Source organism: Berghia stephanieae, chromosome 1, assembly GCF_034508935.2.
Source record: "Berghia stephanieae isolate SIO BIC M18660-M18661 chromosome 1, UCSD_Bste_1.3, whole genome shotgun sequence".
Classification (NCBI taxonomy): Eukaryota; Metazoa; Mollusca; class Gastropoda; order Nudibranchia; family Aeolidiidae; genus Berghia; species Berghia stephanieae.
In genome coordinates, this window is record NC_088360.1 from 7,329,450 (window position 1) to 7,345,342 (window position 15,893).

Below are 15,893 nucleotides of genomic sequence, written 5' to 3' on the forward strand. Positions count from 1 at the left end.
TTTGCTCTTAAAAATTGTCAACTTTCTGTTTTACTTTCGTTATCTCACCATTTCTCAGTAAAAAAATGGCAACAAATGAAAAACAGTGCCAGTTTTTCTTGGCTAAAAAGCAGCGATATTGTCGTTTCACGCCAAAACTGAATGCTTCTTATTGCCCAGAGCATGCGTGTATAATGGGGGTGAGCCATGATGTTCTTACAACTTACAAATCCATCTCGGGTCTTTTCTTCTTCTTCTTCTTCTTCTTCTTCTTCTTCTTCTTCTTCTTCTTCTTCTTCTTCTTCTTCTTCTTCTTCGTCTTCTTCTTCTTCTTCTTCTTTTTCTTCTTCTTCTTCTTCTTTCTTCTTCTTCTTCTTCTTCTTCTTCTTCTTCTTCTTCTTCTTCTTCTTCTTCTTCATGTAACAAGTCTTTGCATTGTAGACCATGGGAATGATGCTGGAAACTGGTGCAAATTACTTTTCAAATCTAAAAAGTGTGTGTGTGAGGGGGGGGGGGGGGGGTGTGAGAGAGTAGGCATCTTGAATCTGTGAAAAAAATAAATAAATAGAACTAAAGCAGCAATGAAAATCAGATCATTATAAAAGCAAATGTTTTCTTAAAAGCTGCCTCTATTCTCACCCCCCCCCCCCCCCCCCCCCCCCCCCCCCCCCGGCCGATTGGATTACCGAAAAAAAACGTCGCCCGGCTTTTTGCGATTTGGATTATGATTGATTGTTTTTTTTAAATTGTGCAACTTGTGACAAGAAACTTAACAAATTACTGCATTACAACCTTTGGATTAAACATACAACAATTGTGGACTACTATTATGAAGACTAGCATCCTAGACTAGGGGGATGAGAATAGTCACTTCGTTTCTTAAAACCAATACAACAAAACTGAGAGAAAAGAAAAATCAATTCTAATTTGTATCACTTATCACATTACTTTGTAACTAATAACATATCATCAACATCATACACAACCAAGCAGCTAGTCGATGCACGACATTTAAAATATCAGTTACCCAAATGTTTTCATTACGAATTTAAATGATTTTTTCCCCAGGGCTTATTGCCCCTATAACAGAAGGCTACGACTGGCTTCATCGTATTTAGGATATTGTTTGTGCAATTTTTTTTTCAAATGACTTTAAAAGATTCAACTTACCTTTTGCAAAATAGCAGGTTTGAAGTTGAAGACCAGTGTTTTAAATTTTATTAACCAAATGTGTTTGGTTGAAGCTCTTTGAAGACGACAGTACTCTTGAGACTTCAAAAACAACCCTTATATATTGTCTTTGAATAAGAATAGAATAATTAGTCTGTTCTGTCAGTCTGTTATCGTAAAAAGCGTCAGTCTGTTACCAAACAACAATTATATTACACTGATCAAGCCCTTCATGTAAGAGCAGAAAATCTGAAATTATGAGTCAGTGCAACAATCACATCTTTTTTAGATGAAAAAAAAATTACTGTTTTAATAGTAACGGACTGACATACAATTTCCCTTCCATAAGGCGACTGATGAGAGCAACAAATCATTAAAATCTTAAATTTTAATGTTTATTAGGTTCCTTATATTTATTATTGTTTTAATATCAACAGACAACATCAAAGGTGGCTGTAATTTTGTAGAAGTTGCAAAATTTATAATATTCAGAAAATATTCTTTTCGGTCCTCAAATAGGGTATACACTTACATAAAGCCACAATGAACATCTATATCACAATTATGCATAGAAAATCCCTAAATTCATAATCCTGAATGCTTTTCCAACAAATTTATACCAAATTTTAATATGTTCTTAAGAATTTGTAAAACACTCCTTTGGTTGACATTTTCATCTATAGGAAAATGTATTGATCGACAAATATCAGACAGCTTGAAATATGTAGGTAATAGAAGATCAATACCAAATGAATAAACAAATTACAAAGTGGGAAGGAAGTATGGGTATCATATGTGTAATATTTATCTATATCATGTCGACAGTCATCTTTAATCTTTGCTCTTTTAAACCAAGTAAAGTTCAGCTATTGATTAGTATTGAAACCTTAATTTCTGCTATGAGAAGTGTATCCGATTTTATTCATTTATTTTCTTGTTTATTTATAAGTTTATTTTTGAATGGGAATTTGTCACCTCAACAATAATCACAGCAGCCCAGGCAGAAAAGTCTGTCGACTATTCAGTGGAAGGGCCTTAAGTCAAGTAAGTCAGTTTTATGTATATTTTATTTCTTTTTGACTTCAATTATTTATTTATTTTAAAACAAATGTGGGTCTCTTTAAAACGTCTCTTTACTTCTATTTATGCTATTTTCAGATACAAGAGGACCGCAAGAGAATACCTTGTCCCTTGAATCCAAATCAGTAATTATTTTCTTGCTTGTTTTAATTAATTATGAAATGGATAAGCTTTATCTCCATAAAAATACTTAATAATAAGATCATAATCAGACGTTTGGTGCAATAACGGTGATTAACGATGATCAAGCTGTTTTTGCATGCTGCTCGTGAGACTTCTAAGCTTTTAATTCAAAAAGCCAATTTTTTGCACAGGTAGTAAAGTGCAGCTTTTAAAAAAATGAATTGGTTGCAAAGCTCTATGAAATGAGGATGATATTATGCATTTACACAACCACTTATGTATAATTTTCACATATGTTTCTACCACTCTTAGCAAAACAATGTTAAATCATGTTTTATTTTGTCTTTTTACAGTAATTGCTATGAAGATGAATTACAAAAACATCTAAAAAAGTGTAATGTCACAAAATCGAGACAAGCCATTGAAAAACTTGTAAGTTTTGACTCAGTGTACAGATTTGTATTCGGCTATCTGTCTGTCAGGAAGCAAGAGGTTGAGGGGTGGGGAGATGGAATTAAATGGAAATAGATGAAAAACTAAATTTATACTACATACAAACATGATAATTCACAGTAATAAGTTATTGTATGAATAGGCTTTGATTGCAGCGTGTTCACGTAGCCTTTGACATAACATAAGTTAGAATGAAATAATGTTTATGTATGGTATCTGGGTTAAAAAAAAAATCACTCATAGTTAAAAACAAACTAAATATATAATAATAATAATAATAATAATAATAATAATAATAATAATAATAATAATAATGAGATGATAATAATAATAATAATAATAATAATAATAATAATAATAATAATAATATAATATAATAATAATAATAATAATTATTATTATTATGATAATAATAATAATAATAATAATAATAATAATAATAATAATAATAATAATAATAATAATAATAATAATAATAATAATAATAATACTGTGATGATGATGATGATATTAATAATAATAATAATAATAATAATAATAATAATAATAATAATAATAATAATAATAATAATAATAATAACAATATAAAAATAATAATAAATCTAATAATAATATTAATAATAATAATAATAATAATAATAATAATAATAATAATAATAATATAATATATAATAATAATAATATAATAATAATAATAATAATAATAATAATATAATAATAATAATAATAATAATAATAATAATAATAAATAAATAATAATAATAATAATAATATAATAATATAATATAATAATATATAATAATAAAATAATAATAATAATAATAATAATAATAATAATAATAATAAATAATAATAATAATAATAATAATAATAATAATAATAATAATAATGACATGATTAATGAATTACTTCACTCTCTCTCTCTCTCTCTCTCTCTCTCTCTCTCTCTCTCTCTCTCTCTCTCTCTCTCTCTCTCTCTCTCTCTCCTTTTCTTTCTCGTTTACACCGTGAGGCAGAATTTTTTTTGTGTCTTTGGGGTTTTTTTTGTTTAAAAAAAAAATTTTCTTTCTTTAGTGGGCACTTTTTAAATAAATATTTAGGCAACATAGTGATTTGATACTTGTAAATAAAGACTAATGGAAGAAATGCTAATACTTCTATTGTCATTTGTATTATGCTTTGTTTAAAGTTTATGACATTTACCATACAATGATACTTTTATCTTAATATAAATATTTCCTTCTGCACCATCATGATAATACAAAGTGACATTGGCAACATTACCCTTAGTTTCTGTTGACTTTACTTCAATTCGTTTATATTATGATGTTATTTTATTTGTAAGTGCTTAACACGTTTTATCATAGTTTGTCTTTTTCTACCAGCCATACTTTGTCAAGAATATAAATAAAGGCACAACAGATGATAACAAGACTGATGTGGTATCCACAGTGGTAAGAATGACTAAAATGGAGGCACCTGGTTCCCTGACAGTCAAAAATCAAGAACATGCAATTAATAAAATATCTTGCCAACATATATCTTCCTGTTTTTGTAGGATGGTTATATCTAGATAATTAGTTTTCAATAAGTTCCCTAAAAAAGAAAATGGAATAAATAAAATAATGATAATCCTAAACAATTCTTGAAATATCTTCATTTTGTTCAAGTCACAACCTTAGGAAACAATACGATTCAGAGAGTCAATTCACTCTTTTGTTTGTTGGTGATGAAAAAAAATATAAGAAAGAAAGGGCATTTGATGATTTTTTTTTTAATCACACTTTTTGGTGTGTAAAGGCATCACATTTCTTTCTAGTCTGTTTCCTTTAAGGTTGGACTGATGGTTTGGTCCATATATAAGTTTCTGGGGTCTTCTAAGAGGTATCTTTTTTATAAAACAATTTTTAATTTGGCTCAAAACTTTCGATATGAAAATTTAATTTTACAACTTACAGTTTGCACCGATCATAGATTTTTCAGACAAGGAGATGGTCAGTGCACATCTTTTTATATATGAATAGTGTAAAATCGTAAATCCCTAATTTAGGTCAGATGTTTATGATGCAAAGATTGTGACAATGCAATGCATTGTTTCTTTTTATATTCCTTACACAAATTGTAGTCTAAAGCTCAACTCAAGTGTAATAAAATATGTTTAAGTTTTTCTGTTTTGTTTGTTTTTACCTCATAGGGGTCTGTCAGAGATTTAACATCTGAGAGACTGAAAACCATGATCGAGAAAGTCGATAAGCTTTATTCAGGTAACTTTCATGAATTTAGTTTGACCTATGATTTTATTTGAACTGGTCTATGTTTTTGACTTGTGTAGAGATGAAATATGATGTATAAAGGAGTGGTGTTACAAAAAATAAAGATGGATGCCTAACAAGCAATTTGTACAATGCCAGATTTCCTCTTTTCTCTCTCTTGATATTTATTATCTCACCCGTGATTGTAGTTTAAAGATATAGAACTGCTTTAAAATAACGTTTTTATTGATTTTCAGAAGTTGTTGAGGACATTGAGAAATGTTATCTTGAACACTCACGCATAAAAGAAGAAATGGCCATAAATTTGAATGATGACTTAACCAAGGCATTTGGAGACCAAGCTGTTTTGCGTAAAGAGATGCTGCAACAGGTAAATAAAAAAGAAAACAAAATATGAAAAAGAAGAGTGTTTAAAAAAAATATAGCACAGTATCCACTGAATCACTTTTATTACAAAGGGTCCTAAGCAAACATCTACACTGAACATGAAGGACGAGACATAATCCTTTTTATCGACAATGTACAGTGAGAAAATGTGGCTTAAGAGATTTTTTCAACGACTCAATTTCATGCTGCCTACAATGGACTCAAACCAGGGACCTACTAATCGAAAACTGAGTTATATAACACAAGATCACAATGCTACACAATGGACGATGGGAAATATAATTATTTGTAGGGAGTACAGTGGACCTTATTGCTTTGTTTCAACAAAATTTCAGATTTACTTAGAATGTTAAAATCTCCAGTAATAACTAATATCAATGACGTCATGTTGCACTCAAAGAAACGTTGTATGTAAGCTCCATTATATTGTGGTAAAAGTGGATTCTAATTTAAACTCAAAAGGAGAAAACTTGATTAAGGCAAGGGCTCATATTTAAATTCAAAAGATTTAATATTATGTAATTCAGCTAAGAATTAACCATGATGTTCATTGTTTTCATGCATTAAATCACTGGTACAATTTTGTTGATTTTCCTTGTTTGGCTAGGCTTCACTTGTTGGTCAGCTGGAGAACTTAGGATTTTTATCAAGTGGTCACCACTTTGTAGAGCTTGGTGCTGGCAAAGGTATGCAATCTTGTATTTGATCTTTTTTTTTGTCATAAGAAGATGCTTTGACGAGTTAGCAGCATACAGATTTTAGTAAACACTTCCTTTTTTTTTCAAATAGATTTTAAATTTGTTCTTTAGTGGGAAATGAAATATACTTTTAAAAAAATAGATTGTACATTTGGACTATAGTGGCGAATGTAGTGTTGACATTTTTTATTTAATTAAAACTCATACTAGCAAATTATCCCTGTTTCTATTGTGAAATGAAAACCAATTTTATTTGCTACCTAATTTTTGACACTAAATTTTATTGTCGTTCCCTTTAAAAAAAATAATTGTTTGTTTTGTTTGTTTGTTGTTTTCTTTTTGTTTTTGTTTTGTTTTGTTTCTTGTTTATAAGACAAAGTGGACATCTCAGCAATGAGTGGCAACTATATTACTCGTGAATGTGTACCATCCCTTTATTCTCTTGAATTGTTCATTCAATTGTTCACTATTCAAGGAGACATTTGAGTCAAATTTGAGTGTGAATGTGAGAATCCTGTTGCTGGTTGATCTGCTTCATTCTGTGTTTGAACTAGTTTCCTTTGTCTTACATTTTGTGTATACATCATGGGCAAACTCTAAATGTTATCTCTTTACTTTTTGGTCATCTTCGTTTTATTGATGCTGGTATGATTCAACTGTGTTACAACAACTGTTAAATTATTTTAAAAGAGTCGAACAAATTAAAAAAAACATATATATATATATACAGGAGTATAATATTTTTGAACTCTTAAATTTGAGAAAGAAGTTAAGTGAGTAGAAAAGTGCAAGAGGACAATAGAGAATATAAACTTTGCAGTGATAAGGATTGCCCTTTGGCACTTTTCTACTCACTTCATTTCTTGTTATTATAAACATAAGTGCCTGCTCCACTCACTTTTCTTAACTGATATTCACCCAATATAGGAGTTTACTCAATGTCTCAATCGTCTCAGTGTTACTTACATGTTTGTGTTGAGAATAGAGCTCATAAGTTTAACTGCTAACTGGCCACAAACATTCGTGGTGTTTTTGTGCTGACCCCATCACCTCAAGAAGTTGCGAGAGGGACTCAAGTTAGATACCTCATTTGAAACCACTTTTCTTGGAGTGGTGTATGGCATCAATTGTAGAGCATCCCTCTTCCAGCCAGGCGGAGTTGCCGTAACAGTAGTGTTGTGGGGTCGAATTCTCATTGCCGCAAAGTTATATATTCTCTATTGCCTTCTGGCACTTTTCTACTCACATTTATTTCTTGTTATTATCATACATTTATATGTGCATGGATGCCAGATTGCCAGCTTTCACTGGCAGGCCAGCTTATCAGAAGTTCAGATATACGTCTCTGGCTTTTTAAAAGTTTAGCTGACATGTGAGCTCCATTTCCAATGTAGGCTTACTGTGTTTTGATACCTCCTGATTTGGCATAAAAAAGTAGGTTTACAGGTTTTTTTCAAAAGAATTTTCAAGTCCTAAAGTACGCGTTATCTGAATGGAATTTTGTTTCTCTCTTTTTTAATATATATTTGCAATATGATTCTTCTCACTATTTAACCAATGTTTTAATGGGAGTCAAATAATAATGAAATCTCTTCTTTTCAGGGAAACTGTCTCATTGGATTCACAAATCAAGTAAGGAGTGTGTGGACAACTCTTTTTTATTGGTGGAAAGGAGCAGTGTCAGATACAAAGTAAGTATCAGTATCTGAAAATTGAAAACAAGTTTTGTTAAAACACAGTCTCGGACGGGGGGGCAACGTGGCTGAGTGGTTAAGGCATTGTACTGTGACCCGGAAGGCCCTGGGTTCGAGCTTCAGGCACTTTCAATTTTTTTTCCTTGAGCAAGATTATTAACCCTCACTTGGACAACATGGGTGATTCCTGTTGACATCAGACATCTTGTTTGAAGAATTACCTATATTCCTTCGTGGAATGTCTAGGCGCAATATCTTATGATGTCGTGGGAGAAGGGCATAATTTAAAAAAAATTATTATTACTGTTAGTATTATTATTATTATTATTATTATTATTATTATTATTATTATTATTATTATTATTATTATTATTATTATTATTATTATTATTGTTATTAGTATCAGTATTATCATCATCATCTTCATCATCATCTTCATCATCATCATCATCAACTTCATCAATCATCATCATCATCATCATCATCATCATCATCATCATCATCATCATCGTCATCATCATTATTATTATTATTATAATATTATTATTATTATTATTATTATTATTATTATTATTATTATTATTATTATTATTATTATTATTATTATTATTATCATCATCATCTGTATCATTATTGTTATCATTAAAATGATAGTCATATCACTATTTAAGTGATGATAAAGCTTGACCATCATACCTATATCGTCTAATTCTATAAGGATGGTGCCAGTGACAATGATGAACACAGCTGCAAAACACTGGAATAACAACCTCCATTCCCAATTTAGGAGACTCTTTAATGAAAATGTTGTCTCCATCTCTTGCATGATAGGGGAAGTAATCGTGTCCATGTGTGTTGTTTATTTATTTTAAAATATTTTTTTTCAGGTTGATCCTTACCATAAAGGTGACAAAGGAAGCGGAGGAAACTTTCAACGGATAAAAATTGACATTCAACACTTTTGTTTGGGTATGTCATATAGAGAGTTTACAAGCAAGTGTGAGTTGAGAGTTAGGTATTGTTTTATTTAGGATATTTTAAATTTTTGGTGACAAAACTCTATTACAGTAGTTGATGAGCTCAACTCAGAATATAAGCTTGATGATGCTTTTTTAAAATGCTGACTTTATGGCAACACAGCATAGTTTTGTCTTTATTTTAACGGGCTAAAGCATTCTGTTTTTTGTTTTTATAATTTGATTGTAAGATTTAATGAAAAAATGTGGCACAATTTAATGACAAAAATAGTATGTGTGACAAAGTTAAAATAATATTTTTAAAATTTATTTTAATCATCAGGAAAGGTTCCAGGGATTCAAGACAAAGAACGTGTTGTGGTTGTTGGAAAACATTTATGCGGTGGAGCCACAGATTTGGGTATCCGATGTGCTGTTAATACACTCAATTTTAAGTCATTTAATCAACCATCAGCCCCAAAGAGTCCACCAAAGTCTGAAATTGATTCTTCAAAACTCACAGAGACAAATGAAAATATAGTATTGAGCATTCAAATGTGATCGTAAAAGTGAAGGAAACAGCCATGCATAAAGGCAGTTTACATGTGGGACCAAGTCAGGGTTCCGGACAAAGCATTGAGCAGTCTTATGATGAGGAAAGAGGTGCAGAGAAATGTGATAAAGTGCCTGACATGGAACCTCCATCAAAAGTTGCCCGTTTGAATGAAGAGAAAGAGCCAAATTGGTGAGATAAACTTTTATCCCTTTACTTATTTTTTTCCCTTCCCCCTTCTTTTCCTCCTCCTCTTCCACCTTCTTTTCTTCTTCTTCTTCTTCTTCTTCTTCTTCTTCTTCTTCTTCTTCTTCTTCTTCTTCTTCTTCTTCTTCTTCTTCTTCTTTCTTCTTCTTCCTTTCCTCTCTCCCCCCCCCCCCCCCTCCTTATCCTTCTTCTTCTCTTTCTCCTTCCTCTCCTTCTTCTTGCTCGCTTTCAATGTTACAACACCTGATTAAACATATAGTGCACACAAGTCCCTTTTCTTTGCATATACTGGTGCATTTCAAGCCAACACTTTCTAGACCATTGATTACAGTCTTATTCCGTTTTGTCTTTTTAGATTTGAGAAATGCTTATACAATTTGTTTTGAATTGATTCTTAGATTTAACCATTTATGACGAGAACATATTTTAAAATCAACTCCTAATTCCCCAATAATATATTTGGGTATCAATGAAAACCTTACCATTTTTCACAAAGAGACACTACTAACTGTCTTGCAAAGCCGGCTTCCATTTTCTCTTGGTTGAACCGACATTAGTCAATCAGAATACAATTAATACACACCCTGCATGAATGTAATCAAATAATTACTTGTAAAGTCAACTCAGTCACTGATAGTTAACTTCAACAATTTGTATTGCCATAGCTTTATTTTGTTTAGTTACCAATATTTATTTTTTTAACGGCCCTATTTCTCAAAGTAGCAAACTTCAGGTATCATGATCGCTTTGGCTGCCATCATCGTTGTACATGGGACACTTAGTGGGTCAGGAATTCATGAGGAGGCACGGATGAATGAGGAGGAATTTGACATATTGACTAGATTGTCTACTGGCTACTTGTGCCAGACCCCCGAATTAAAGGTATACTTTATCCGATGGTGATACATTTTCAATATAAAAGCATTGTGACTAATCTGTGAGCCTAGTGATCCAATTGGTAAAGTGCTCAGACTGAGATGAACATAGGAATTTTGCTCACTAAATATAATGAATGATAGTTGGTGCTGAGGAAGTGCAAAGGGTTGCAAGCATTTTTATGAAATTTCTGTTTTATGCTACAGAAACCAAGTTAATTCCACAAATATTCGAAAGATTAGAAATGTTCATCTTAACATGTTTTAACCAGCATAATGGGAAATGGAGAATTCTTAAAATTCAGAGCACCCGACTCACAAGAAACTGAATCTGTTTTAATTCTAATCCTTTTGACCACAGAGCAGTGATTGCATTGCTGGATCACTTGATCTGGCAGAAGATACTTAATGATAGAATAGTATCCTCTTTAAAAGGCAGTGATCAATTGTTATTGCCAGTTAATGCCTACAGAAACAAGATAAAATTCCGGCTCTATTGGCTTATAAAGCTCTAAAGGACTGGCTAATAGAATTTAAGACCAAGGACTTCTGACCATATCAAGGGAATCAACCAATAAGGTTTATTTATTTATTTTTCTTTATTTTTGTTATTGAAATATTTATAAGGTATATATGATAAATAAATGTTGAACATTAAATCAATATGATTTCAAGACAGCAAAGTCAAACTTTTTAAATGAATGAAATAGACAAAACATAAAAGGTGGTTTTGATAGTTTAAAGGTACAAAATTTTTATGAATACTACTGGACATATTTTATGCATGTCATTAAAAAAAGTTTTTCATCTACGTCACAGGTAAAACGACCACTAAGAAGTGTGCCATGGTAAAAGATCAAGTTAACACAGAGGAAAATGAAATATCAAAGACAATATTGGATCCCGGAGAAAACATGGCGAATAATGCTGCAAGTAAAGAAGAAGGAAGAAGAGGAGAACACAGAGTGGAGGATTTGATTGTCCTGATGCAGGAGATGGTAAATTTCACTTATTATCTCATTATCTGGCTTTAATGAAAAGGCTGAGTTTCTCATTGCATGATTATCTAAGTTTTTAGTTTTGTTAACAGTGTTATAAGCCTCATATAACGATCTGCGGAAACCATTGAAATTATTTTGCTTTAACTGAATTTGTATCAGATTAATCCATGAAGTGCTGTAAGCATAACGGGCTTTGTTTACATGTTCAGTATTGATGAGAAGATCTTAATTCATGACAAAGGGAGTCTAATGTGCAAAGCAACACAAGAAAGCCAGTTATGTATGGCCCTTAGTAGCCTTAGCAAGTTGAATTTCATTTTTCAGCAAGCAAGTTTTTTTATTTGTTGTTTGTTTTTTTATAGGATTGTGCCTTTAATTCGATGTCTCAGGGTCGTTTTGATAAGTGGGATTGTCGACATTTATGTAATTCTGTTAGTAGTTTTATCTAAGAAGAAAGAAATGGGACTCTGATGTGTCTTTGTTATAACAGGGTTGTTGTATCTGATGTTTTTTTTTTTCACTTGCAGGTTTTCATTACACACAATAGTGTTGCCCTGTCTCAGATTTTTGTAATCAGTAATGTACTTAGTATACATATCCTGAGGATTGGAGCATTATAAATAGAAAATGGAAAAAATATACCCCACAAAGGAACAAAACAAAAACTCAGAAACTTGCTTTTCAAGGTTTGAACCCAAATCATGACAGACCATGCTGTGGTCATTAAAGCTGATTTTATTTGCTCAAGATTTATAATCACTCTGGTTATTTATTGGTCAAATGTATTTATGTTCAGTTGACACAAATCGTGGATAACTTAATGAATTAAAAGGTGTGCAACGTGTCATATTATAAACACAATAGTTTTGCCTTAGAGGGTTTTGAATTTACTTCTCTGTAAAGTTTTATGTCACATGTTTTGAGTAAGTCAGTATCTATAGACTAGAAAATAATTTAATGAAAATATGGAGCCATAGGAAAGTCCTTTGATTACCAGTAAAAGCAAAGAAATAATCTGGAAGTCAAGAATACATTTATTTATTTTGCTATTTTTTTCTAAAACAGCTCAAATGACTGCCATCACCTTATCTCAGACCTTTAGACTTATTGATTTACATACAATTTGATTTGACTCTTTTTATTCTCCTCAGTGTATCATTAAGAGAAAAATTATCAGTCCTGGAGAGGGAAACCATTGGCGGAAAGCTAAGAGGATTATTGACCAAGGAAGAATTGAATACCTTCAATCCAAGAGCTTACATTGTTTTTGAGAGAATATATTGCTGATGTCATCACGCCAGAAAATATTGTATTAATTGCCACAGCCGCCAAAACAGTTATTTCCTACAGGTGTTGGCCTCGGAAAATTTTTACTAACAATGTAAGGAAAAATGAAAATGATTAATATAAATAAAAACAATTTTTAATACAAAGTAGGTGTCCTTGAGTCAAATATTTAAATCTTTAGGTAGGGTTTGATTTCATTTCAACCTGAATAGATATCTCACCTTTTTCATCAGGAGAGAAGTTACAGTGATGTTACCTGTGATTCAACAACGCAGACTTTACTGTGGGTGTCATTGTTGAAACTGTTTGCTTGATGAAAAAAATACAGTGGAATTAGGATACAATGGGGATAGTGGGACTAACAAAAAATCCTCGTTGTCTGGTTATATCCATGCATACGGAATTTGAACGGAAGCAATACTGAGGGAAGTAAACAATACAGACAAGGAACACATTTCGAGTTACCTCCTTAAGTAAATATCGAGTTACTTCCTTAAGTAAATGAATCAGACGATGTGACTTTGACCTCCATTCCTGTAACCCCCTCCAAAATCACCATACCTCACCCCCTCACTTACTTCAGGGCACAAGGCGGGTTGGAACAATGCAATGGTTAATTCTACCTTCCACCTTTCCAACTGTGCAACTGACAAAATCTACTCACTTCAAAACTAAAGTAACGCACAGTCCTAACTTCTCTGCTCCCAATAAGGCAGGTGTGTTATGTGTGCCTTCCTCTTTTCTTATTGAGTACATAGTTTTTCTCAACTGGGTGCTTAACTTTCAACTCACACACCCCCTTGTAGCCGTGTTCCAAGAAATATTTCCATGTTATAGCCATACATGATTTGTATGAATTATAGAGGCCATGAAATGGGGATTTTTCCCATTGTAGCCAAGCTCCCATTGCAACCGAGGCTGTTGTACACGAGCTTTAGTGTATACTGAGGAACAACTCCAACGCACCACTTTTATAAATGAAATACTTCAAAGCAAAACATATTTCAGACTATACTAACAAGAAAAATTATCGCATTACCATATGACATCCAGGGAGGAGTGTGTGATCTCTGAGTGGGGTTCCCGACCTCTCATTCCCATAGTGGGCAGGGAGGTCTCTTACTGTTTCTACTATACCCCTATATATTTCCAATTGCTTTTTGTCTTTGTCTTGGAATGAGATTACTTGGTTTTGTCCTTTCCCTTGTTGGAGTCGTTGGAACAGTCAAGTGTATAGTGTATTCCTCGAGTGTATTCCTCTTAGAGGGGACCTGTGCATGTATCAGGATGAAACCTTTAGGTGATCTCAGACTAAGAACACTGATAGTGTGCTCTTGGAATCTACATCTGTTCCCTATTTAAACAATTTCCCTTTGCTTTCAATTGTAAATCTATAATTTTTTTGGACTATCCCATTTTTCTTCTTTTTTACTCGCATCGAAATGATCTAAATGTGTCGCAGGTGACGGAAAACCCTTAGAAATAACAAAAAGAAACAGTGTGTGATCTCATGGAGCAAATCTTCAACCGCCGTCCTTTCTGGTCCTGCAAAACCTGTGGGTTTTCTGGTTTGGATACAGAGACTGATATTGTCCCACATATTGTTGCTGTTATTAAATTTATTTTCATTTTTTATTATTTTTGTTTTATTTTCTTTAATTTTGTAACCACGAATTATAGAACACGCTCTTTTTGAATACTGTATTGGCTCACAGCTATTATCAATATTATTTTACACTTACATTGACTGGGTGGGGTTCCTGACCTCCCACAGTGGACAGGAAAGCACATACTGTTTCTTCTATCCCCCTATATCTGTTTTCCAACATGCTTTCTGTCTTTGTCTTAGAATGAGATTACTCTGTTATTTCTGGCTGGGGGAGAAACAGTCAAATGTATAATTAGAGTTTTGGGAGATGGTATTTTTTTTTTTCTTGTAAATCATTTCTCTGTTATGCACTGTAATATTTGTTTGTTTTACATGTATATTTTTTGTTTTGTAAACTTTTGAGTGTGTTCCTCTTAGTAGGGACCTGTGCTTGGATCAGGATGAGACATTTAGGTGATCTCAAACTAAGTACGCTGATACGGTGCTCTTGGAATCTACACCTGTTCCTTTTCTGAATCAATTCCCATTTGTCTTACTTTATCTTGGGTGCAATTGTAATTCTATAACCTTTTACTATCTCATTTTTTTCCTTTTTACTGGCGTTGATATGACATAATTGTGCTGCAAGCGCCCTAAAACCCTTTAAAACACTTACATTGATATTGTATTATACCAGTACTAGCAAAAACGCGCGTTCGATCTCGAATCATTATTGATGTTCAGCACTTATTTATGACTCAGGGCATGGATCGATAATAAACTGACTCATTATTTAGTTAAAAGAATGCGTCTTTAATTATGTGCACATTATAACTTCACATGAACTATTCAATAGAATAAACATTTTGGTTCTTACTATTTTTATTAATTTGCTTTTAAAGAAAGGGTTCTATTCCTCAAAATTTCCTTATCTCATTTCTATGCCTATTTAAGAGGGAATTGTCTGATTTGTAAAAGTTGCAAGCATGAGAAATTAACGACAGTTTATAGTCGCGATTTACAATGATGCAACACACAGGGTAAACGTTCATAGTAAAACGTAAGATAAAGCGAAGCAGGTACACAACGTGTACATCATCAAACGTGATGAAATAGATATCGATCGCAAAGAAAACCGTTTACACCTTTTACTTTCACGGTCAAATGGATAGAACGGCCCTTCATTGTTGTCGTCCTTTAGACATGGCGGATGTTTGTTGTCCCAGTAATTTTGCCCTTGTGCACTCATTTATTTTTAAAGCACACCTAATCAAAGCGTGTTGTGGGAATAGATAATGTCAATCGAAATTTGCGAGACCAAATTTGTTACGCATTATTTTGTTTCAACAATAAAATGTTTTTGGATATTCACTGTTCATAGATCGTAACTCTCCAAATAAAAATACAATGCAAACTCTCTATAACGACATAGTCAAGACCAGAAAAAAAGTCGTAAGAGAGACTTTTTGTTTTAGCAGAGCAATCTGAATCATAGGTCATACTCTCCAAATAAAAATACAATGCAAACTCTCTATAACGACATAGTCAAGACCAGAAAAAATGTCGTTA

At 32.2% G+C, this 15,893-nt stretch overlaps 1 protein-coding gene across 2 annotated transcripts; it reads left to right on the plus strand.

Annotated features, from left to right (window-relative positions):
• Positions 1-12,882, plus strand: LOC144963270 (tRNA:m(4)X modification enzyme TRM13 homolog). 2 transcript variants are annotated; one of them, XM_078897154.1, is made up of 13 exons: positions 1-179; positions 2,308-2,354; positions 2,706-2,784; positions 4,191-4,259; positions 5,000-5,069; positions 5,315-5,448; positions 6,073-6,151; positions 7,766-7,854; positions 8,745-8,826; positions 9,157-9,558; positions 10,294-10,455; positions 11,268-11,446; positions 12,601-12,882. In XM_078897154.1, the coding sequence occupies exons 1-10, from the start codon at positions 66-68 to the stop codon at positions 9,372-9,374; spliced, it is 981 nt and encodes a 326-aa protein (XP_078753280.1). In that variant the 5' UTR covers positions 1-65; the 3' UTR covers positions 9,375-9,558; positions 10,294-10,455; positions 11,268-11,446; positions 12,601-12,882. The 2 variants fall into 2 exon arrangements, with proteins under 2 accessions (XP_078753280.1, XP_078753271.1); XM_078897145.1 differs by having other exon boundaries at positions 10,297-10,455.
• Positions 12,883-15,893: the final 3,011 nt, after the last annotated feature.